Source organism: Haemaphysalis longicornis, unplaced genomic scaffold, assembly GCF_048455015.1.
Source record: "Haemaphysalis longicornis isolate Haplotype H1 unplaced genomic scaffold, Haemaphysalis longicornis Haplotype H1 scaffold_2, whole genome shotgun sequence".
NCBI lineage: Eukaryota > Metazoa > Arthropoda > Arachnida > Ixodida > Ixodidae > Haemaphysalis > Haemaphysalis longicornis.
In genome coordinates, this window is record NW_027526295.1 from 238,548,900 (window position 1) to 238,575,150 (window position 26,251).

Sequence of the window (26,251 nt, forward strand, 5' to 3'; positions counted from 1 at the left end):
GGCCTCAGCCAATCGCGGAGCTGGCACGTATGACATCGCAGGTTCTGTTGCGGGAAATGAGCTAGTGGACTGCATGGCTATTCCATTTTTTTCTAAGAATATAGCTTATTTGAGCGGAGTTTACGTTAAAAGTGGTGTCAGTATGATTCTAACGAGGCGATCTTTCCAATGAACCCAACTTGTGTTTTGTCTGCATGCCCCCTCTAAATTCCCTCAATCTCCTCTTAAGGTTCCCGGAAGTTTATTAACAACAAGTTTTTAGACCATGCCTCCTATTTCCCTGGACCATTCTGCAAATATCACTGCACTCCATTTGACGCCGAAATGTCCTTACTGCTCCACTCAAGCAACAGCCGATCTCCGTCATCTTGTCTGGCGCTGCTCGAAATTCTTTTGCCATCAGGTTTTTCCCTATCCTCCCCCAAGCAAGCTATTCCTGTCGATCTACATTCTTTGGGCACGCACGAACTTTTTCCGCTTTGCTAATTTCTAAGATATAAAGAGGCAGACGCCACAAATACCCACCAACTACACCTGACAGCTTCGCTGTAAATAACGACAAAACAACATGACAGGCAACACCTATTTGATAGCACAGCTTTTAGCGTCTAGTTGGTGTTGTTATGTGGTGTCCACACGCGAGCAAGAACTCGCACAGTGTTACATAGCCACAGGACAGCACATACCTGCAGAGAGTTCGACCATACGCTTTTCCGTAATTTGCCTGACATCCTTGCGTCACGTTTAACGACGTTAAAAGGCGCTCACAGCTTAACATACCACGAGTTTGGCACTGGCACCCTCATGATTAGGCACTTTGCTAGGCTGACTGGACAACTAGACACACTAGTGGTTGTTGACCAGAAGTTTTTGTTGACGTCGTGAAACACGACAAGAAGGGCTGGCCCAAGACTTTTGTCTTGGAAAACATCGGACAAAAATCGTCCAACTGCATAAACACAGACAGTGTTGGGATGTCGTTTTGGTTCTGCCCGAGAGCGATTGTCACTACCACCACTGCAAAGCAACAAAGCATTGTATACCTCAATCAGAACGCGTACTGGTTCTCCAACGTCCTTTCTGGACGTCAGCATTTGTAGGGTAGGGATCGCGCTTTTTTGTCTGTGTCCCTCGTCTCTTGTCTGAACCACTTTCTTCTTTTCACCATTACGTTGACCCCAGCTATACCATTTTTCTCTTTCTTCTATAACCTCAGCGTTATGTTATCTATCTATCTATCTATCTATCTATCTATCTATATATCTATCTATCAGGTGCAGAGTACCTTAGAACCGCACAATGTCCGTCCGCGTTCGTGCGCATAGCATTTACAATCACAAAAAATCACACAGGCACCGGCAGGTTTCGATCCTGTGTCCTGTAGACCAGACAGAGTTAGTGTCAGTCGTCTCACCCATCGGGCTACGACCGTGAGTTAGTTCCCGCGAGTCAAACGGCTTACACCTTCGCCTGTGCGGAGCACCATAGGACCTCTCAGTGTCCGTCCGCATCCATCCGTGCGCACACCACCATCAAGCGAGAATCAAGCGAAATTCGATTTGAGCCGTGAGTCGCAGTTTCATTTAGGGAATAATCAAGGTGCAACTCACGGTTTAAATCGAATGACGGTTGGGGCGCAAAATGAATGTCAATCGGGGCGCAACTTGGATGTCATTTCGAGTCCCCGTACTCCGCACCCTCGCTATCATCCACGGAATGGAGATGCTGCCATTTTTCTTTCTCTCTCCTTCGCAGTGGCACCTGGGCAGCTTTTCCAGAAACTACACGCCAACAAGGCGGGGATTCGACACTTTCTACGGCTTCTACAGCGGCGAAACGGACTACTACAATCATACCCTCAGAGTGGTATAGGGTCATGCCTCTTAGCAAAAATTGTTGTTCTAATGGGGGCGCACGTTGTGTGTGCTCCTATTTCTCGAGCTTGTTTTCCTCCCTACATTATAATAGCTCTATTCTCCAGACGTCCTAAAAAAGGAATCAAAGAGGATTTTGGTTTGGTTAAATTCATTCTGTGTTCGCTCACCGTGATGGTACTGAACCAAGCCTGGCTAGTTCCTTCGCTGTTTCCCAGGAGTCATTATGCAATATGCATGCGGAATGGTTCCTAATTTCTCTTCGCATATTCAGCTTCGACCTCTCTCTCTCGGCATGTAGGGCGACCACGTGGGCCTAGACTTTTGGATCGGCACAGATCCGCTTCGGAAAGAGATGGGACGCTACTCGACGACTTTGTTCACGGAGCGAGCAATACACCTCATCCAAGACCGAAACAAGACCAAGGTAACTAAAAGTGTAACATTTTCTGTTGTCTTAAGCCGGATGGATGCGAGGAAACATAAAATTGCGCCCACCTCCCCGCGAGGGGAACCCTGTGTAGATGCGACGCATCATGGGGTTCACTTGGTGTTTCCGTTGGATTGATTCTGAAATCGCGTGAAACGTGTCGGGAACGCGTATGATTATTATGTTTTATGATTATTATTATGTTTTATTGGCCAATCTTGGTCAATCTCTGTAAGTGGTATGCTTGGGGCTTCGCTGTCGCAACGACCTTTACTCCGTCATTGTTGCTGTAAGTGGGAGCTTCTTTTCTTTTATTGCAAGTGTTAATCATTGCCCCATCATGCGTTGTATCAGTAGCATCTTGACGTAGTTTGAATGAGTCAAGGATATAAGGCGCGTTCGTAGCATTTGATCCCGTCTCGGTTTTGTGGCGCAGTGGGAAGAGCACCATGTACCTCGCGTTCCGCCCACAGGGTCGTGGGATCGAAACCGGGCGCCGCTAACTATTATTTTTTTATAGTGTAGGGGGAGGGGCGGACGACAACAACGCCGATGACGCTGCATGGACAAGGCGAGTGAATGAGATGCAGTCGCATCTAACAAACGTGAATGTGATTCCAGAATCTTGAATCCGTGTATTAGAGAGCCTAATAAGTTGCCTTCTACGGAATCATGAAAAACGTTTAGAGCGCAAATCATGCCGCATGCATTGGCACTCGACATCCGAATGCAAACCCTTAGCTGAAATTGCTACTAGCTCTACTCTAAGCAAATCAATTGGCATGGTGAAGAGAAATTTTATTCACTTTCCACGCCTTGCACCTTCCAGCCGTTTTTTCTGTACCTGTCTCACCAAGCCGTTCACTCTGGCTCTGAGGTACTCTTCGACGCTCCTGAAGAGAACGTTCGTAAGTTTCCTTACATCGGAGAAGAGAAGCGCACGAAATTTGCAGGTGAGAGCGAAAGTTAACCGAAGAAGTGACGGCTTAATTCCCGCTAGATTATTTGAGAGTACATGAGCTAATGGCCTTATAACCCTGCAAAGAGTGGTGTCAGACGAACTATTTCGTAAAAGCAGAAATACCAAAAGATAACGATGACCTTGGAAGTTTCTTAATTACATTTGCTGACACAAACGTAGAGCAAAAATAATCCTACACCTATGTTTCCCTTTTTGAAACATAGCTATATGAAGTGGTAGATTACCTTCAAAGGTAGATTCTTCGCAGAGGTCATTACATTTCTTGTGATTACCGATTGAGGAGTGGTTCATGGGAACTGTTACCTCGGCTTACCTGGAGGCTTAAGAAATTCCTTCTACTGATAGGTTAATGATTATTTTATCACCCGATGCCCATACTCATTGTTTCCTAGTGGAGGAATAATTGCAGCGGCAGAAATAAGAGTTTCAATTGTTATGATTAGTAGCAAAGGTAGCGTTAGTAACAATAATGTTACTAGTGCTAGTAGTAGCAAAAAAAATTGAAGCCGTTCCACTCAATGCGAAAGCTGTCGGAAGTGCACAGCATTGATTCGCCATAAGGGGCTGTACCGCCGTTATCCGCTCACTGCTGCCACCCCATGCAATTCAAATTTCCCGCCTTCGCAGGGCTCGCGCTCCCCCTGCCTGAAACTGCGCCAGCGGGAGTTCTGTTCTCTTTGTGCATTTCTCCCTTCACGTGCCGCACATGCCGGCGTTGCACTGCCACATTTTGCGTTTACTATCGTTAAAACCAACCCAACAGGCGTCCTTAACTAAAAGAACGCGGGCGCTGCCGGTTAATTACGTATATTTTTCCTAAAATGTACCTATAGTTTTTTTTGCGCTAAACAACGGAAAGATGTATGACAAGCGCCAGCATTTCACGAGTTTCGAACACTTAGGAGTATATAAACGCTTGGCTTTCGAAGCCTCTGGGGTACGCCGCGAACAATAGTGTTACCCCGGGACGCCGCCTTGGTGTTCTATATACTTGGGCCGAGCGAGCGAGCTAGGACGACAAGGCGAGCGCCTAAAGTGTTCTGCACTTAATAATAGTGAAGTAGTAGTAGTCGTCGTTGTTGTTTTTGTTGTAGTTGTAACTGCAGTTGTGGCATATTCTGGATTTAGCATGGATGTAGAAAGTAGTGGGCAGTTCGGTGTGGTGTTAGCGATGAAAACTGTAAAGATGACTATGGCAGGTTTTAACTGCAAGTAGAATGATCAAGACTAGGGGCGAGAATTCAGTGCCCAAAGAGCAACATATCAACGTACAAGAATGCATCCTGAGATCTCATGCGTTACAGGGCAGTCTTTCAATTAAGACTTTGTACTAATGACTCTGATCACCATTAGGCTTAGCAGTGTCATTTATATGGCCGCTTCGTATAAATGAACAACGCTACCCGGTTTCACCTCAGTTTTATCAACACCTCTGTGCCCTCCTCAAAGGTGGCATCACTTATTACACCCATATAAAATGTACAGTTAGACACCCACAATACCCACCATGGCGCTTTCCTTTTTTTCTGAGACCAGGCATGATGGACACACTGGACCAGTCAGTCGGTGCCGTCATGGAAGCGCTGTACGAGGCCCAAATGCTGGACAACTCAATCGTGATCTTTAGCAGCGACAATGGAGGCGCTCCGTTCGGCTTTCACGCAAGCCGCAGCTTTAACTGGCCGCTGCGCGGGACCAAAGGCACCCACTGGGAAGGCGGCACCCGTGCGGCCGCGTTCATATGGTCGCCGCTGCTCGCCAAGCGCCGCAGGGTGTCGCCCCAAATGATGCACATCTCCGACTGGCTGCCTACGCTCTACCACGCCGCCGGTAAGTTCTCGGTAACTTCGACGTTGGTTCGTTGGCTGACATGTAAACACTAGTTAAGTTTCCATCTCTGACAATTTCTGGAAACCGGGACAGGCTACGTCATTTTGCGGTGTACAGCAGCTGGAAACGAACGAGCTCTATTCGGATTCTTTTTGAAGTGAAGCTTTCTTGGCGTGGTTTCCCTACTTTCTGGGCGCTGCTGCTCTTGCTATAGTCCTGCTCCGGCACGGGTTCCTAGAAACACCATCAGATGGTGCTCGCCTACACATTGCTATGATGCTCGTTTTCAAATGTAAGTGTTACACCTAGCTATCAGCAAGCTTTCAATGGCTCATTGAGCTGACCTAACTTTTTGTTGAATGTTCGTAGTAAGACACCAATATTATGCGTCATAAGTTATCCCGGGATGTACGCATTGATCGGGTGCCATTCTTTTTAATCACCTGTACCGCCTACCGTTAACTACAAGATGTCACTTCCGGAAGGTTCGGTGGCCCACAATTTTTGAGCGCTTCAATTCTTTCTCGTGGTTTTGATCACCAGTGACGACATCGTGTATACAAGAAATTTTCGCATATTCTGCTGTCTTCTAGTATGTTATTGCCAGACTCTAGACTTGGCTGTTTAACATTGATTTCGAGCTCTTCGCATTTATCTTTAAACCTTCGACCGAGCGTTCCGAGCACAGCCCTTAAAACCTACTCCCCGGGTCTTCTCCAGATTCTCTGAGCAAGACGACGTTGTCTGTTCTCACTTGACTATTATCTATGTGGCCATCTCCTCAAATTCTAAAATATTGTCTCCCAAGTAGGTCATTTAGACAGGCTGTAAATAATTTCGGAGTTGGGGTGTCTCTGGTCTGGCCCCATCCTAGCACAGAATTCCTAACTCTTCTTATGAAGGATTATCGTGACCTTGCATTGGTGCTATAAGTCCTCCAAGGTCCACAACGTATTGTATTTTTACAGTGGTTTCTCCTTACTGGAGATTTTATGACTCGTAAAGGGTACTTCGATATGTTTGTCTTATCATGTCAATATATCGCTTGCATTTCAAGGCATGAATATGATCTTTGGTCGAGTAAACTTTCTGCAATCGACATTGTTCCCGTGGATTATAATCTAGGGTGTCACTTATGCGGTGAACCTTGGTGAACAACTTGTAAGCAACTCACAGAGAGCAAGTTTCCACTTAGTGGAGTTCACGCAACGCAGCACTAAATGCGACCTTTATCAAATAAATGTTTTTTGTTGAGGAATAATTCGGCGGGGGCAGAACAAACGCTCTCAGAAGTGAATTTGCACGTCAAGGACTGTAAATCGCCGTCTTAAAGTGCAATTTCTGTGCCTGCAAGGTGGCCTTCCGGATTGCCTTGAACGGCGACTGGACGGCTACAACATGTGGGACACGCTGTCTCGGGACTTGTCCTCTCCTCGCACCGAGGTTCTGTACAACATCGAGCCTAAGGAGCGCACGGCGGCTCTGCGGTACGGCGACTACAAGCTGGTGGAAGGCGTGGCCGTTGGAGGAACATGGGACGGTCGCTACCCAACGCCCGGTGGAACACGCCCACACGCGGACCTCGACCAACTCATGGCGAACTCAACGGTGGCGCAGGTGCTGAGGTAGGCCTAATATCGGGGCTAGATAACTTTTAAATGCAAAGCATTTCTATGTCTCAGTGAGAAAACCCGCCTGTCGATCTGTAACGATTCAAATGTCACAATTTCGCCGCCCAAGACCGTGCTCTATAACCAAAAGTTTGCCCGCACAGAGTCGAACCTGGGTCTCTCAGCGTTAAGTTTGACAGTTCACACTTCTTCCAAATGGTAGTTGGTGACTATGGACACCGCAAACCCGTTGGTGTAGTGTACCGCCGCATCGGTGTAGACCGTGCCAGTGCAGCTTCCGTGTAGTTTTCTCATAGCCTCCGCTTTACAGCTTATCGTCTTTGTGCAGCTCCGTGTCCGTGTCCTTGGGGACAGATGGTGGAGGAGGAGCAGGAGGAGGTGGAGGAGGCACTGGAGGAGGATGAAGATGGGGGGGAGGGGGCGGAAATACTTTTATGCAGATTTCTGAACTGCCCAAATGGCGGCCCAGGAGAGTGGTTCTTTCTTCACTGAAGCCCATATGCAGTCTGCGCCACCTGTGATCTGGCCACCCGCTGAAGGCACACAGGGGCTGAACAGCAGCATCTCCCATTGCTGTTGTTGGATAGTTGACGGGAAGAAAGGAGGGTGCTCAGGGCTAAATTCGCTAACCCTAATTATGTGGCGGAGTGTTTCTACTTCTGAGCAAAATTTACATTGAGCGTCGTACCGATTCGGGTGCATTAAGTGAAGACGCGTCGGGTATAGGAAGGAGCCGGATTGTATGTCATTTTATGGAAAGGTCAGGGTGGGGCGAGGGTAGGGTCTGTCCCGGAAAGCGACAACGCTGTGTTATGTCCTTGAACGTGACAAGTGGGTGATAGCACTCGTGTAGTTCCATAGCCTAGCGGGTAAAACGCAGGCTTGTTTGTGGGTGTTTTCGTTCCCCTCCATGCCAGCGTGAGCGGGCGTCCAGATGAGCTGAATGTAACCGATTGGTGACTGTTTTTTAGCACACTCAGTGTAGCTCGAGAGACCCACGACGTCAGGTAATTCCGGTAGGTTTGTTGCGAATCGGTCACTACCTACCAAACCCCTGGTTGAGGGAGAGCCAAAGCGATGGCTACCTCTTCTTTAGCTGTCATGTCGTGGGTCTTGAGTGAGGCACACATAGGAGGTATGTTCTGGCGTTAACCACGATGAGGGCGTACTACTCCCCTCGAGGTTGGGAGGCGTCTGTGTGGATAATTGCATGATCCCCGCCGAGCGTGGTGTTGAGCGCTTGAGCCCGTGCTTGACGGTGACCCTGGTGGTGTGAAGGGTCCAGATTTCTACGTAAAGGGAGCATCTTTAGTTCTTGTCGCCATGAATCCGAGAGTAGATTACAAAAGTGACATTCCGTGCTGCCCAGCCAATCTGGTGAAGGATGCAGCGACCCACTGCAGTTCTGCTCAATCGGAGCTTCTGGTTAGAAAGATGGAGAGTATCAACTCTTCCACCGTGTTGTGGAGCCCCATCCTAACCAGCCTCCCCGTGGACGCACTCATGGGAAAACCAATGGCCTGCTTAACCGCCTTTCCAATCATTATGTCAAGCATCTTTATATCCTCCTTAGGGGGTGGTGAAGGTGGGACGTAAGTCATTCCCGAGAGGATAAAAGCTTGAATTAATCGAAGGGTATCGGCTTCCTTGAGCCGTCACTTCTTCGTAGAAATTCGCCTGATCATGTGTATGATATAATTGATGCTGTGTTTGAGGCACTGCAAGGATTCGTCACTCTTGGTGTTGGTCTGGAGATGTAGACCCACGATCTTGATGCTGGGGTTGGGAGTGACAGCCTGGCCATCAAGGAGTATTTGAACGCCTTCCTTGATCGGTCGTTTGGCGTGAATGAGGACGGCAAGGAGCTCTGGTTTTTTAGGTGAACATTGGAGGCCACAGCCCTTAGCATATTGACGTACTGGAAATGAGATTCCATGCGTTCATGTGAGCTTCCTTAAATTTTTGTCACTCCAAGCGCATGCGCAACGCGCGCACACGGCCGCTACGCGTGCCATGGACGGAGCACACAGCGGGGCGAGAGGTCGGGTGACGCTATCATGTGGCATTCAGCGAGAACGCAGAAGGTAAAGCCGCAGATGTGCTTAGTGATTGCGCCACCTGCCTTCCCCGTCTCAGCGTGGGCTCCTCGTAGCTCAACCGGTAATACAGCGGGATCTCACTCCGTTACTCTATTTGACCTAGGTTCGATTCCTAGCGGTGCCAGTAACTTCTTTTATTTCTTCGCGGGAGTTTTCTGTTGACACCAACGGTCGCGAAAGAACCCTTGGGGGGTAGAGGGAGAAAGCTTTGTTTAACAAGTTTTTAGCAGTATGAAAGTCGAACTCAGGGATCCCGAAATGCGTGTCGAACACGCATACCCGATCACCCTACGCTTTTATTGCTTTACCTGACTAAGTAATCCTAGAGCTATTCTGTTTCATTCGCAGAGTTGCGCGTTTGATTTCCATGACCCGCCGCGCCACCGGCTCCACCGGGACAGGAAAGCGGGCTTTCAGAGCTGCGCACCGAACTCCTTTTCTGGTTGTGCGCAGGTCAGCGGCTGCGGCTGCCCCGCGCAGAGGCCGGCGCTGCCGGCAGCGCACGCGCACGCCGACTTCATCCCGTTGCTGAAACGGCGCCGCGGCTCCTACATGCGTGACGAGAGGAGTGAATTTCCTGCGGGACTTTATAGCTCAAGATGGCGGATGGACCCGCTTCCCTAGGGGAGCTAACAAGGTTTCTAGAGCGGTGGTCTGGGGGCAGCCATGTTGGATGACGTGACGTCACTCGCCATTGCTGGCCTTGAAGAACGCGTTTCTCGCCGTAGCCTTCCAGGGCCCGGGCCACGGAACAAGAAAAAATGTCAGCATGATGGCGAGGGTGCGGAGTACGGGGACTCGAAATGACATCCAAGTTGCGCCCCAAGGGACATCCGATTTGCGCCCCGACCGTCATTCGATTTGAGCCATGAGTCGCACCTTGATTATTCCCTAAATGAAACTGCAACTCACGGATCAAATGGAATTTCGCTTGATTTTCGCCTGATGGTGGTGTGCGCACGGATTACGCGGACGGACATTGGGAGGTCCTCAGGTACTCGGCACCGTTACAGACGAGGGAGTAAGCCGTTTGGCTCTCGGATACTAACTCACGGTCGTAGCCCTATGGGCAAGACGACTGACACTAACTGTGTCTGTAACTGTAACTCTAAAGCCTCCCAAGTTTTATATTGTTGAGGAACCTGTAAAGCCGCATCTTATGACAGCAAAGAAAATCGACAGCATATTTTCGTTATTTTCTTATACCTTTATTTTTTCTTGTTCCTTTTACTGAACAGCACTTGGCAGTGGCGGCGGTGTCTTAAGCGAGCGAGCAAAAACAGAAAGAAAACTGCGCGGGAAAGTGCGGCGAAAGTGTGCGGGGAAGGGCAGTGAAGCATGCTTCTGGTTGTTTGGTCCATCCGAACCACGTGACATTCGCGCGGGAGGCTCAAACACGATTTACAACAACGTGCTCGGCGGCGCAAAGCGCTGCGAGGTAAGGGCAGAGTTGCGCGCCCCGCCGTGTGTTCGCTCATCACGCAATCACTTCCCGAGACGCAGCAGCTACGCGCCGTGATAGAGAAGACGGCAGTACGCGCTGCGCAAAAATTTCGCATTATGGAATATCATAATCGTGAGCTGCTTTTTTGTACAATATTCACTCCCAACTTGTTATGAAGGGGTACTAGTATTTGGTTTGGACTTAAACAAAATGGTTGAATCCCCCTGCGTACTGCGTATGTATCTTTTTTCTTTAAACAAAAAATAAAAATGGCGGACTGAACGAATTCACCAGTATAGGCTAAATTAATATTACACTTTAGTGCCCATGCGACACGCCCTCCTTCCTACAGGTGTTTCTACAACGTCGGTGCATTCCTGCTTCCCCTCAATTGGCGCCTCCTCTCCACGGTGCGGTGCTATTCATACGGTACCGCAGATTCTAACTTCGTCAGCGGAGACCCGCCGTACTTGTTCGACATCGCCAAGGACCCATGTGAACTGCACAATCTGGCGCCTTCCAGGCCTAAGGTGCGTGGAGTCTTGTTTTTTTTTTTTTTTTTTTTTCGCCAGGCGCACCTTAATCCGAAGAATCTAGAGAATTCCGCTCACCCAACAAGGTGAGCGGAATTCCCCAGATTCAAAGGTAAAGAATCTGGGGCCGGGTTCCTCGGCGGGGTTCCTCGATTCCATGGAGCGCTACAGTACGACGGAGACGTGCGTGAATCGAGGCAGCCGACTTCAAGGTTTATAGAACCGCGTTGCCGTGCTCCACGTGCGTTCCAAGCGGAACGTTGAACCTAGTTAGCGGAACCTTTCGTTGCTGTTACCGCGTGATTTCTCATATGCCGCCAGGAGGTGGCGCGGGCAACAGCAGGCGGCGGTTTTCTGCAGTAGATTTAAAATATAATTTGCTATCGAAAAACCATGCATCTATGAATTTTTAATAAAAGAACACTGTAACACTATAAATATCCATTGTGCATTAATTTTCGGTCTTATATTTGCCTAATGTCATGTTCGTATTCAACAAAGTTGACAAGTATGAACATAAAACCGGGCTTAGACGCTCACATTTGGCTGTGAGTGTATAATGCACAGTATACATTTTACTTTGGCCGGGTGGCTGAACCGAGTCACAGACAGACAGACGGGCAGACAAACATACAGACAGACCAAAATTTCTGGGTTTAAGTAGCCCAAGAAAACCTATCGTCTTTAAATATGTTGCAGGGTCCCTTTAATGCGTAGCATTCTTTGCCAACTACCCCCCACAGCCAGGACCGTGTAACGCCCTGCATTTGCACAAAAATGAAGGTATCGCGGAAGTTCCACCTATAAACGCCATAATAGCGTAAAATAAGATAACTGGTCGCACGAAATTTTGAAAAAATAAAAATAAGCAAAATATAAAAAACGATGCGAAAGTTCCACCTGTAATTGTTATAAGAGTGTAAATGGGGATAATGGGTAGAACTAAATTTCGAAAAACTAAAAAACATAAGAAAATTTTAAAATAATTATCGAAAATGGCGGAGTGTCTTGATTTCGCGAAAGTTCCGAATGTAATCGTTATAATAACGTAAATGTGGAGGATTGGTAGGACAAAATTTTGAACAACTATAAAATATAAAAAAATATTAAAATTACCGAAAATGGCAAAACGTATAACGCATCCCATTGCCACAAAAATGCAGGTTTCGCGGAAGTTCACCTGCAAGCGCTATAATAGCGTAAATGGAATGACAGAACGAAATTTTGAAAATTAAAAAATACGAAAAATATTAACAAATTACGCAAGATGGTGAACAGTGTAACGCCCTGCATTTCCACAATAATGCAGATTTTGCGAAAGTTCCATATGTAATCGTTATAATAACCGAAATGGAGATAGTCGGTCGGACAAAATCTTCAAAAACTAAGAAATAAAAAAAATTGAAAAATTACGGAACATGGCAAAACGTATAACGCATGGCATTTCCATAATAATGCTGATTTCGCTAAAGTTCCAAATGTAATCCTTATAATAAAATAAATGTAGATAATTAGTCGGGCAAAAGTATTAAAAACTAAGAAATAAGAAAAATATTAAAAAATTGCGGAAATTGGCAAAACGCATAAAGCACAGCATTCCCACAATAATGGAGATTTCGCAAAAGTTTCACCTCTAATCGTTACATTAGGGTAAATGGAGATAATTGGTCAAACTAAATTTTGCAAAACTAAAAAAATAAGACAAATGTAAATAATTACAGAAACTGGGGAACCCTGTAAAGCCCTGCATTTCCACAATAATGGAGATTTCTGGAAAGTTCCAAATGTAATCGTTGTAATAACGTAAATTTAGATAATTATAAAGACGAAATTTCGAAAAACCAGTTAAATAAGAAAAATATAAAATAATTATGGAACATGGCGAACCGCGTAACGCCCTGCATTTCCACAATAATCCAGATTTCGGAGAAGTTCCAAACGTCATCACTGTAATAACATAAATAAAGATAATGATACGGAATAACTTTTGAGAAACTAAAAAATAAAAATATATAAAATAATTAAGGAAAATTACGAACCGTGTAACGCCCTGCATTTCCACAATAATGAGGATTTTGCGGAAGTTCCATTTATAATCGTTATAGTATTAGCGTAAATGAGATAAGTGGTAGAAAGAAATTTTGAAACAGAAAAGAAAATGAGGAAGATATAAAAAAATTACCGTAAATTGCGAACTGTGTAACTAACTTCCTGCATTTCCACAATAATGCAGATTTCACAAAATTTCCACTTCTAATCGGTATAATAGCGTAAATGGCGATAGTTGGTCGGGCAGGATTTATAAAACCCAAAACATTTGTCTGGGAAAAACTCACCGCCCAGACAAGCGGCATAAGAAGCTACGCATTAGTAGATAATTCTCTGAATTTCTCCAGACTTTTTCTCTTGTTGATATTGTTGAAAAGAATTTGAAACGCTTAATAATGGAAACGTAACAAAATAATGCACCCTATTAACAAGGTTGGGTGTATATATAACTGCACCATCACGATAAACACAGTTTACTCATATAACTGGCCTGCGAAGTTATCGGTGCAACACACACTATTCACTGGAGCACATGTGGCTTAAACCATTGGTAATTTCTGGTTGCTCCGTAACGTACTGCTACCAATCAAATCCAATCCATCCAAGAAAAGTGTGTTCTCATTTCCCAGAGTGCAATGAATTCTGGCAACCACGGCGTCACGGCAACGCCTGATCATCCAGAATGATACACACGTTTATGGCGTGTGATCACATGGCTGGACTTTTTTTTTTAATCACATCTCGAAGGGAAGAAAAAACCATCGAAATATTTTGTTTCGTGATTCCTTTTTCTCTCGCAAGCCCCTTCAAATATCTAAATGGTTTTTTCAATTTAAAGGCAACTGGTACGAAAGCCCAAAGGCCATTTCAGAGGATTTCTTCCCCAACCACCCCAAATGAGGCGAATCTTGATTGTGAGCAGTCCTGTTCGATGCAGTTCGACGCACCGCGCCGTCCTTTCTGCCGTAATGCTCGTGGGGAGCAGACAGGAAAAAAATTTTGTTCAACCGTGATGCCCGAGATACTGAAAACCAGCAGCTTCGATCCCTATGTCGACAGCGCCACACACCGAGACAGTAAGAAACCAGAGAATAAAGTCGTATCCTGCAGATAAAATTTGCCTAAAAAACGTTCTTTGAATCTCATTTAGAAAAATTCGAATTTAATGCGTGCAACAGCGCAATAATAACATTTACATATTGCCTTTGTTTCTATAGTTAGCATTTATTCAATTGATGTTTACATGTGCTTGTTTACATGTTTACATGTGCTTGTCCATTAGCGCTGCCATTCTCAGCTATAGGGCGGAAAGTGCCCACTTCAGAAGCAGTCGCTGCCTTTTGCTTGCAGCTGACAACCATGCTCCAAGAAAGACTCGCCGACTACAGGAAATCGTCAGTGGCGCCCAGATACAAAGGACACCGGGATCCCCTCGGGTTCCCAGAACGCAACAACGGAACCTGGGCTCCATGGATTGGCTAATGCTCACGAATGCACTTATCGTACTCGCCTTACTCCAAAGCAATAAATGGGACGATCGCTTGTCCCGTACGAACAATTATCTCTACCTGTTGTCCGAAACCAATAAAAATGACCTTGCGCAGCTTATTCCCATTGGCAGTACCATAGACTCAAGAATATTCCTTGCAATCTAGCGCAGCAGCTCCAGTTGGGACGATCTCCGTTCTTCCGTGCATTCCTTGGAACTATACAACGATATCACTGGGTACAAATGTTAATTTAAAAACAAGATCATAACGGTGTATAGCGATGAAGAGGATTATTATCATTTTTTGCTAACACGAGCATGTTATCATCTGTTTACTCCCGCCCCTCTTTCCGGCATCAGGAAGACTTCGGGGTTAACTCAATCGAAGGACCTATCAGCGGAACGAATATTTATGAGCGTGGCGTAAAAAGATGTTTGAGGATAAGATTACGCTTTTCATACCACCAATTACGTGTGCCAACACACACACACACACACACACACACACACACACACACACACACACACACACACACACACACACACACACGCACGCACGCACACGTACACACACACACACACACACACACACACACACACACGCACACGTACACACGCACACACACACACACACGTACACACGCACACACACACGCACACGTACACACGCATACGTACACACACACACACATACACACGCACGCACTTCTTTCACTTTGACACAGGGGATGTGGCAAGCACGGCTATACCAGTGGTGTCGGGCGCTTCGACGCACGAACTGGCGCGGGCCCTGGGAAGAGCAGCGCAGAAATGAAACGCGCGTGTCGCGCGGTGCCTTGAAACGCCGTGCATTCCAAGGAAGGCCGCGCCTGCTCGCACCGGATGTGCTAACGGCCACCACATGGGGTTGGGCCCCGACGAAGGACTCGCTCTTCCCCCTTCCCCGTCCCCCAGCGGCAAGACTAGGGGAAGATGAAGACAGTGAGACGTGGTCCGGGCGCAGGAGAGCTCGGCCCGTCGTCTTCGAGCTCCGCCTGAGTACTGTTTTTAGATGCGAGCGCATCTCATTCACCCGCCTTGTCCCTGCATCCGGCGTCGTCGGCGTTGTCATCGTCGGCGTCCGCCCCTCCCCCATTCTCCTCGCCGCGCCAGCTGCGCTCTCCGCCGCTCACCCCCTCTCCTCAACGATAGCGAACACTCTCTCACTGGGGGCATTGGATTGGATTGGCTTGGCTTGGCTTGGCTTGGCTTGGCTTGGCTTGGATTGGATTGGATTGGATTTGGATTGGATTTGATTAAAGTGGATTGTGTTGCGTCATAGCCGCGGCAGACGCACTGGCGCCGGCGCGTCCCCTCACCGTTATGCGCGCTATAAAATGCGGTGCCTGCGCCGCTCCGCTCCATGGTTCCGGCGCCGTTCCTCCGCTGTCCAACGCTGCAACGTGAACCCCCTATGCGTCGCATCTACACAGGGGCTCCCGCAAGTGGAGGTTTGAGTTTTTTTTTTAGCCGCCCGCCGGGCTGTAAATAAATGTACAGTTTTGTATCGGAAGCTGAGTTTGTCGGTTGAAGATACCCGGGGTGAGATCCTCAGCGCTGCTGCAGCTTGGAGGAGAAGCCCCGGAGTAAAGAACATCACGAAGATAACTAGTGGTATACCTATAGGCCTATTTCACCCGTTTTAGCGAGCCCATTTTCGCCCGTTTTAGTGAATTAAACAAGTTCAAAAAGTTCTGTGTACCAAATAATATGGTAACCGAATAATGTCACAGTGATACACGCACGGAACTTTACTTGGAATTGATAAACACATGAAAATTTTTAAGAACTACTTTTTGCAATGGTCATATTTTACGACGAGAGGCTCAGTGCCCTTTCACTCTGTGAAGCAAGGCTGGGCGCCACTCAAGGATGAGGGGAAGGAAAGAACTTCATTTATCGCATCCCTTGTGAGTGCGGTTACTCTGGACCAGTGAGGGGTGTCCTCAGACCAGGTCTTCCTCGCTGTAGTCGGCCCTTACACCAGCCGAAGCTTGGAGCAGGGGTGCAAAGTGATATGGTTGGAATTTGGAGGGAGGCCTGGGGTTAGACTACAAAAAAAAAAACACGTTTGCTTTTAAGTTGCGCGGCAGCATACTTTCTATGTAAGGACCAGAGTTTTATTCTAGGGAAGAAAGATGGCGCTGTCCGTTTCCCTCCCGCGTCGTGGGTACCTGGCTGTCCGTGTAACATACCAACCCTAACCGCTGGACCACGGACGACAACAGTCTGGTCCCATCGAGCCGTGAGACGTCCATGTTACATTTTTCACCAGCACAACGGGTACCCGCCGCGATGGATCAGTGGTTAAGGCGCTGTGCTGCTGAGCACGAGGACGTGGGCTCGATTCCCGGCTGCGGCGGCCACATTTCTGATGGAGGCGAAAAGCAAAAACGCCCGCGTGTACGAGATCTCGGTGAACGTTAAACATCTCCACTACGGCGCGCCTCACCGTCTGCGTTGCGTGGGCGCGCTAAACCCTACAATCAATCAATCAATCAATCAATCAATCAATCAATCAATCAATCAATCAATCAATCAATCAATCAATCAATTAATCGATCAATCAATCGATCAATCAAACAACAACCGGCATGGAATCGGTGAGAGTGTCAAGCCTAGCTACACATGCACGCTCCTTCTCCTCCACCATGCCCACATTCAGGGGCGACCGGTGATGGGCGCGTATTTAGACAGAAAAGACTGCCGTAAAAATGTCGCTCCGGAAGCCCTTCAAGGTGGTCGTGTCAAGACTGTAAAAACGATGGCCAAAGCATCACTCCAGGGGCCGCAAGATAACGACGAAGAGCATTTTCTGCTGAGATGAAAAATTTCCGAATTGTCCGAGCACTCTGTATGAGGAAACAGATACATTAGAGCTTCGGGGTAAAAAAAAAACCTGTTCCGCGAGAAAGAGAGAGAAAGAAAGAATAAACGTTCTTAAGTTTGCTAACTGCAACGCTAAGTCATCGGCCGGGAGCCCTTGGCCATTGGCAGAGTTATCAGCCTGCTGGACGCAGCGATATATTTTACTGTGGGAGCTCCATGCGCACGGTATTACTGGAATGCGTATAGTGTGTAGTGAACACACCGAAAGTTGTATTGTATCGATATTGTTATACGAAACGACATTGACTGCAAAGATACAAAAGTCGACTAGATTAATTGCGTTTCTTCTCGCCTTCTCACCATCCTCCCGCGCTGCTGTTTCTCTTTACCGGTGCGCGATTCCCGGCTCACGGTCCCCGGCTCCCGCTACTGCGTCTCTTTTCGGTCGATTTTGTGTACTTTAGTGTGATAGCATATAGACATGCTGACCTTGTGTTTTTATTCAGGAAAGTGCTTAGACATGTTCCCCAAGTCCCGTTTGACCATTCACAATTTGTCCAATTACCAGTAGTAGGGCGCAGAATGGATAAGGGGCAGTTAAACGTTTTTACGCGTTTCATAATTTCTGCGTTTGTAAACAAATGATGCAGAGGTCGGTATATACGCGCGCACGGTACTGAACTCTTTCACTATGAATCATTTTGTTTTTACGTATTGTGTGTGTGTGTGTGTGTGTGTGTGTGTGTGTGTGTGTGTGTGTGTGTGTGTGTGTGTGTGTGTGTGTGTGTGTGTGTGTGTGTGTGTGTGCGCGTGCGCGTGCGCGTGCGCGTGTGCGTGTGCGTGTGCGTGTGTGTGTGTGTGTGTGTGTGTGTGTGTGTGTGTGTGTGTGTGTGTGTGTGTGCGTGTGTGTGTGTGCGTGTGCGTGTGCGTGTGCGTGTGCGTGTGCGTGTGCGCGTGCGTGTGCGTGAGCGCGTGCGTGTGCGTGAGCGCGTGCGTGTGCGTGCATGTGCGTGAGCGCATGCGTGTGCGTGTGCGTGAACGTGTGCGTGTATTGACGCTTTGACGCACGTAGATGCGTACAAACATACTCGCGTACACGATACTAAATGAAGCAAGATTTACGTGGTGTAAGCATTCAGGTTGACCGGTAAATCCTAAGGAAATCTGAAAATAGCAAACGAGTGCATTAGCTGAGATATCTTTTGACATCTAGTGCAAAGGGGTCAATTGGTATATTCATGGGAGGTATGTGGTCTAACCGAATATACCTACTTAGGCCAAGTTGGGACTCCGGATCCCAACCATGAGGCAGAGATAATTCGAAGGATAAGAATGCGGTGGATTGCATTCGGCAGGCATCCTCAGATAATGAATGGCAGCCTACCATTGTCCCTGAAGAAGAAAGTGTATAACAGCTGCATCTTACCAGTACTCACCTGTGGGGTAGAAATTTAGGGGCTCACTAAGAGGGTCCAACTTAAATTGAGGACGACTCAGCGTACAATGGAACGGAAGATGATAGACGTTACGGTACAAGAAGAGAGCGGAGTGGCTCAGGGAACAAACACGTGTTAAGGACATGTTGGTAGAAATTGAGAAGAAGAAATGGACGTGGGCAGGGCATGTAATGCGAAGGCAAGATAACCGTTGGTCAGTAAGGGTAACAGAGTGGATCCCTAGGAGAAAGCAAGCGTGGCAGGGGGCGGCAGAAAGTTAGATGAGCAGATGGTTTCAAGAAGCTTGCGGGGATAAATTGGTCGCAGTCAACGCAGGACCGGGGTAATTGGAGATTAATGGGAGAGGCCTTTGACCTGCAGTGGGCGTAGATAGGCTGGTGATGATGCTGATGCAATGGGGTCAGAAACCTTTAAGTGCCCTTATTGGCAGCATGTAGTTTATTCTAAATCAGAATATCCTGACATGTTCCCTTCGGTTTACCCTCACCGATTACGCAAGCAGACCTATTCATAATTTCACCCAGTACGAGATGCACAAACTGTTCACGTCACGAGGAATGATGCGGACCAGCCTTCGGTCCTCCCCTGGAATAATGGATGGTCATTTATTATTCAATAGTATCAATATGTCGCCCATTACGAGATGCATCAGGGGTGTTCAAATAATTACAAAGCTCCTACTCCACAGAGAAAGGTTCACATTAGCTTATAATAAGGGTACATGTAGAAACAAGTTTGCATGCATGTCAGTACATTGGTCAAGCGCCACGAGTGTAAATACAGCACTCAAAACAGCAGCTATTAACGAAGAAAATGCAAAAGCGTAAAAACGGTATTGCTGCCCGATACACTTTCCCGCAGTTCTTGATTGAATTGCGAAGTGGACTGGTGGAGCCTGCCTAAGTGTTTTTCTGACCTAAACAGTGCTCCTGGGTGATGTTTATGTGAAATAAACTTTTTCTGAGATTTACTGGTGGATCTTCAAGGATGCGTGAGCATGTCGTCCCTTTCCTTGTAAAGTTGAGGGTCCACGCCTGCGCATGCATTGCTCCGGACTGAGAAGTCCACAACGCGACGTTTCTCGCCCGCCCCTCGTACACAGTGCCAACACCATCTCAGTCCGGTACCTTGTACGCATGTACCCAGAACATTTTAACCTAGATTCAGACATAAGTGCACCATATTGACACGAAGCCAAAGTCGACGTGGTTGTCTTCAAGGAAACAAGTTTATTGGAGTGAACTTGTGCTCCCCTAACAACTCAATAAATACACATCCGGCTGAGCAGCAGTGAACAAAGTGACGCGCGAAGGGGAGTGTCGACGATCCGAATGCCACTGCGGCTGCTCCGCAGGCATTTATCTCTGGGCGCGAGTGTTTCTCGAACCATCGAAGTGCATCGAGAACACTGTAGATCAAAGAAGATTATTCTAGGCTGTTGACGTTAGTTTGAAACGCTCTCCCTATCAACAGAGATAAACGTGGGGCATAGAAATAAAGAATGGAACACGCGCTTCCCTTGGCACACAGTTAACACAGATAACAGAGCCCGGCACAGCCGGTCAACAAAAACAAAACATAAACAAACAAACAAACCCAATTCATAGGTAGCGGCATTACCCCCCTGTAAGAGTGCATCTACCTGATGGTAAAATAAAATACAGTCTGAACAAACAGCAAAAAAAGGAGTTCATTCTCTTGCGTAATAAGTTTCAGGGGAACCGCGGGGACGACTTCGGTCTGTGTGCGTCGCCATGACGTTCCGGAACCACCATCAGGGATCACCTCGTAGTTACGTTGCCCAAGACGTTGTAGAATCCGGTAGGGTCCGAAATACCGCCGCAGAAGCTTCTCACTGAGTCCACGTCGTCGGATGGGAGTCCAAACCCACCACGATCCCCTGGGCGGTACTCGGCGTCTCGGCGTCGGAGGTTGTAGCGTCCGGCATTCACCAGCTGCTGGTCCGTTGTGCGAACTCGAGCTTGCTGGCGGGCCTCCTCCTCACGCTGAAGGTATCCTTGTACGTCGGCGTTGAGGCCATCATTTTCTACGTGCGCAAGCATGGCGTCAAGCATCGTAGTCGGCCGTCTTCCGTAGACAAGCTCGAACGGTGTTATCTGCGTAGTTTTCTGGATAGCCCTGTTGTACGCAAACGTGACATACCGAAAGACTTCGTCCCAAGCCTTATGTTCAACGTCGACGTACATAGACAAGCATATCCACGATCGTCTTGTTCAGACGTTACGTTAGCCCGTTCGTTTGGGGGTGGTAGGCCGTCATTCTTCGGTGATCCGTGTTGGTGTAGCGCAAGATTCCTTGCATTAGCTCCGCAGTGAAGGCCGTTCCGCGGACCGTGATTAGGACTTCAAGGGGTCCATGTGGCAGCACAACATGGTTTATGAAGAAACTGGCGACTTCTTGTGCAGTCACCGTAGGAAGAGCGGTGGTCTCTGCGTGGCGCGCCATGTAGTCTTTCGCTACGACAATTCACTTGTTCTAGGATCGTCACCTGGGGAACGGGCCCAGAAGGTCCATTCCGATTTGTTGGAAGGGCCTTGATGGGACGGCGGTCGGATGCAGAAGTCCGGCGGGTCTCGTCGGGGGCGGTTTTCGTCGCTGTCAGTCACGGCAGCTCCAGATGTAGCGGGTGACGTCGGATGTAAGACGGAGCCAATAGTACTTCGCCTTGATTTTTCCAATAGTGCGAGCTCTGTCGACATGTCCGGAAGATGGGTCGCCGTAGCATGTTTCCAAAATTTCGTCCCGGAGGTCGGCGGGGATGACAGGAAGATAATTCGTTCTGGTTCCTGTGCTGAAATTAGGAGGACGGAGTTTTTCATGCCTTATGCTGATAAGTTGCGTTTGAAGGCCCTAGGCACGGCAACGTTGCGTCCTTCGTGGTAGTCGATCATGACGCGTATGTAGGGGTTGCCCCGCTGCAGGGCGCCTAGGTCGCTCTCCGTAACGACTACGAAGAACGCGCTGTCTTCATCGGAGTCCTGTGGTGGTGGGTCGGTGAAGGCGCGGGACAGGCAGTCGCCGTCGGAGTGTTTCCTGCCGGATTTATAAACGATTGTAACGTCGAACTCTTGCAGACGCAAGCTCCACCGCCCAAAACGGCCAGCGGTGTCGTTCAAATTGGCCAGCCAACACAGCGCATGGTGGTCTGTCACAACTTTGAATGGTCTGCCATACACGTATGGGCGAAATTTCGAAACTGCCCATATGATAGCGAGGCACTCCTTCTCAGAGGGTAAGTAATTTTTCTCCTCCTCCGACAGACCACGGCTGGCATATCACCCAAGCCTATATCACTGCCGTCCGTGTGCATTTCCGTTTCGGCATTTTCGTCGAAATGAGAGAGCACGGGCGGGTTTTGCGGGCGTTGTTGCAGCTCGAAGAATGCTTTTTCTTGGGCGTTTTCCCAGCTGAAAGGGTTGCTATCTTTCGTCAAGCGCGTGAGTGGCTCTGCCATACGTGCAAAGTTTGCGACGAAGCGCCGGTAGTATGCGCAGTCTGAGAAATTTTCGCATGCCCTTGCTGTCTTTCGGTCTTGGGAAGTTCGCTATGGCTGAAGTTTTCGCCTTGTCAGGCAGGACTCCCGCGGCGTTGACGACGTGGACCAGAAATTTGAGTTCCTCGTACGCAAAACGGCTCTTTTCAGGCTTCAGCTTTAACCCCGACGAGCGAATTGCCTCCAATCTTGCAAGGTGTTCGTCGAAAGTTCCGGCGAATACCACAACATCGTCGAGGTACACCTGACAGGTGTGTCACTTTAGGCCGGCTAGCACGGTGTCCATGACTCCATGACTTCTTCTGTAGATGGATAATTGCACCGTTGTCCATCAAAAAGTCAATTCCAAGAATTACGTCGCGAGAGCAGTTGGGCAAAATGACGAACGCACCAGGGTACGTGGAGCCGTTTATGGTGGCCCGTGATGTACACGTTCCACTTGGCGTTACGAGATAGCCTCCTGCTGTGCGTATGTGCGAACCATCCCATCTAGTCGTAACTTTCTTCAGCTTAGACACGAATCCTCCGCTCGTGACTGAGTGTTCGGCTCTCGTGTCTATGAGGGCAACTACACCAAAGCCGTCGATGGAAAACTGGACGTCGGATGCCGTCTTCCTCGAGTTCCGAGTGCGTCGGGGCGTCGTATCTCGGCTTGTACATCTCGACGGTTGGGCACTTTGCGTCGTCGTTATCGTCATCTTGTAAGCGGCAGTCTTGGTCATGTCGGGTAGGCGTCGGGCCGTGTGGCTGTCGTCGTGTTCGGGAGTCTCGTCAGGGTTAGGTTGGGTCGTGGGGATGAGGGCATGTCGTGAATCACAGTCTTCGGCGCGTCCTTGCGTCGTTGGAGGGTTTCCGATTTTTCGCCGTAAAGCAACTTGCCCTCCAGACGTTGCTGCCGTTAGATTCCCCCGCGTTGGCTCGGGGTCCTTGCACGTGACAAGTGAAAAGTGCTACGGCGGTTCGGCGACTGGTACGGGTAGGGCGACGGCGAGCGGTTGAAACGTGCTGGGCCACGGATGGTTTGAGATAGATGGTCGGTGATCTCACGTGGTCGTTGGCCAGGGAGAGGGCGAGGTGCGTCGACGGAGAATCCTCGAAAACCTAGCCTCTTGTAAGGGCAGTGACCGTAGATGTGGTTGGCCTCTCCGCAGTGGTAGCACAGCGGGTGATTATCGGGTGCTCGACACACCTCGGTCTCCCTTGCGTCTGGTATTGGACTACAGGGGGTCGGGCGAGCGAGTGGACGGCGGTATGGTGAGGCCTCTTGACGATGGGTTGGAGCAGGGCGGGATCGACGAACAGCTGCGGAGTAGGTCATTGCTTGTGGCTCGCGGGGTGCTTCGGATGGCGTAGAAGTCCCCAGTGCCGGTTGAACCTCTTCGCGGATGACGTCAGTCAGGGAAGCCACTTGAGGTTGCGGTGTCGTTGTAAAAAAAAAAAAAGCTTCCGAAGCTCATCCCTGACGACTTCTCGGATGGTCTCGCGCAGTGTGTCGGAGCTAATAGCCCCGGCACCGAGTGTCTCGGAAACCAGCGCATTGACTGGGCGATCATACTGCCTCGTTCGAACTTCCAACGTCTTCTCCATCGCGGCCGCCTCAGACGCGAATTGGACCACCGTCTTAAGAGGGTTGCAGACAAGGCAAGCAAAAACCTCTTGCTTTACCCCTCGCATGAGAAACCTTAGTTTCCTTTTATTTGTAATTTCCGGATCCGCACGTCGAAACAATCTCCTCATCTCCTCAATAAAGATCACTACCCCTTCGTTGGGGTGTTGCGCGCGTTTCTAGCAAAAGTGCGGCTGGTTCCTTTCGCACGACGGTGGCCAACATTTCAAGGAACTCGCTCTTGAAGAGAGTCCAGCCAGTCAGAGAGCTTTCATGGTTGTCGAACCAAGTTGGGTAAGCACCCTCATGCTCCCAACGACCTCTGGAAGCCGCCGAGCCAGTCCAACTAGAGCCAGCCGCCGACTGCAAGGTCTGCAGACCGAGTTTGGTCTCCTGCTTAACAAACCCAATCCATAGGTTGCGGCAATATTCTAAAGCAAAAAACTTAATTGCACCCCTTCATGCAGCGCCTGAGCCTGTAGCCCACTCGAGTCCTGGTCGCCCGAATATAACAAAACTTTTGCCGGACAAAAGGGCGACGAAAATGTCACATTGGCATTTGGAGTTGTTTAATCTGCCAGGGTGTGACATGTGCATTCCTTTGCTTCACATATTTTCTTACAACAATCTGCGTTCAATCGGAAAACAGCGTGATATAAAACATTATCTAAAGCACAGTTGTTAAAAAGTAATGGGCCATTCCTGGAACTGTTGCCTGCAACTGTATTTAACGAAGCAAAAAATTCATTTTATGTCCCTTGTGCTAACAAAGATTTCGCCCTTTGAAACGGAATCTGACTCAGTTTGTGTAAACACAATTGAGCATGGCCACTGATTCTATATGTATTTTATCTTATAATCCACCACCCCATTCTTCAAGAACCCGCTTTTATAAAACGTTAGACGCCCGTGAGTACAAAGGGTAGTCATGTAATGCCACAAGCAGAACAAAATGTTGTTGCCAAGCTTTTAGGAGTGTTTTGTAACCAATGTACCGATCTTCCAAACGAAAGGTTGCTCATGCCCTAACGCCTGCGCCAACAGAACTTACGACACTCCCTTGCACTCTTCTCACGATTGAACCAAGTGCATGCCGAATATGAGTGTCCTTTCGTTACTCAGAGTGTAGGTTAATTAGTTCCAGTGAGCTGTGTTGACGTTGTTCTCACGGTTGCTACCGATCGAGATAAAAATATGACTGTGCTCAAAAGCATGTCGCAATATTGCCCTTCATTGTGTTTTCGGTGATTGTGGCATTTTCTACAAAACAAGCAAGTACGCTGTCACCAATTATACAAACAGTGGCGACCTGGGCATCAATGAATGGTGACTATAGGCATCTAGTTCTCGAAAAAAGATGCACGTCTTATGCAAAGGATATGGATTTTGTGTGGATTAGTTATCAAGAGGGAGCGATTATAAATCCGTAGTCAAAATAAACGTCATTTTTCACGAGAAAAACGAGAAAAAAAATTTATCATTACCTTCACCTAAACCTTGTGTCACCTCCATGTCGTGTGCTAAAAAGCTTCACTGGTCATCCACATTCATAGAATGGTGTTGCTCCTAATTTTTGTTAATCGAAAAAAAAGGCAGCTCTCGTCAACTTTGCGGATCATTCATCCTCGACGGCCGTTTTATTAGAAGATTTTGGGTCACCGGCCTCCTCAGTTATCGGCGCACAATGTGACGGAGACGGCTATCCATAGCAAAAGCTGACGACAGTGATCTATCTCAGACAACTAAAAATGTAGGCAACATAAAAAAATTAGAATAAATACTCGAAAGCATAAAGGTCTATCTGATCCAACGTTCCCACCCAAATATTTCATTTTTCGGAGCCATGCAGAGAAAAAAGCGCTCAGTCAGGTTAGGCGTCTTTTTTCAATACCACCAAAAAAAGTAAAATGAAAGTTGGTGAAGCGGCGTAAGAATGTTTACGCATTAAGAAAACATGGTCAGAATTTCTGTAGTTTTTTCGTCATATATCTGAACTTTCTTTTCCATGATATTTAGCCCTTTCGTAGCAAAAAAAATGTATTTTTGTCGTCGTCGGCGCTAAGAATTGTTTGCTATGAAGCAAGAGCTATGACAAAGGGAACCCTTAGAACCGATTCCTGAGAATTGAATTTGAATTGAATTTCTTTACAAAGCGTGAACATGAAACGTGAATGGGTACACAGGCACTGTGAGGTCCCAAGGTAAGAACCACTGGCGGGAGGAGAAGAAACGCAATTAATCTTGTCCACTTTTGTATCTTTACATTCAATGTCGTTTCCTATAATAATATCGGTACAATACAACTTTCGGTGTGTTCAATACACACTATACGCACTCCATTAATACCGGGCGCATGTAGCTCCTGCCGTAAAATATATCGCTTCGTCCAGCTGGCTGAGGACTCTGCCAATGACCAAGGACTCACGGCCGATGACTTGGCGTCCC

General features: G+C 48.0%; 1 protein-coding gene across 1 annotated transcript; it reads left to right on the forward strand.

The window, feature by feature from the left end:
- Positions 1-1,755: 1,755 nt before the first annotated feature.
- LOC144170216 (arylsulfatase I-like) lies at positions 1,756-14,421 on the forward strand (the record flags this gene model as incomplete). The annotated part of the gene is given in 7 exon segments (XM_077699866.1): positions 1,756-1,866; positions 2,176-2,301; positions 3,134-3,257; positions 4,823-5,116; positions 6,471-6,741; positions 10,643-10,820; positions 14,223-14,421. Coding segments are annotated over 7 exon segments (1,236 nt in total), but the record flags the coding sequence as incomplete, so codon positions are not given.
- Between the last annotated feature and the right edge of the window lie 11,830 nt (positions 14,422-26,251).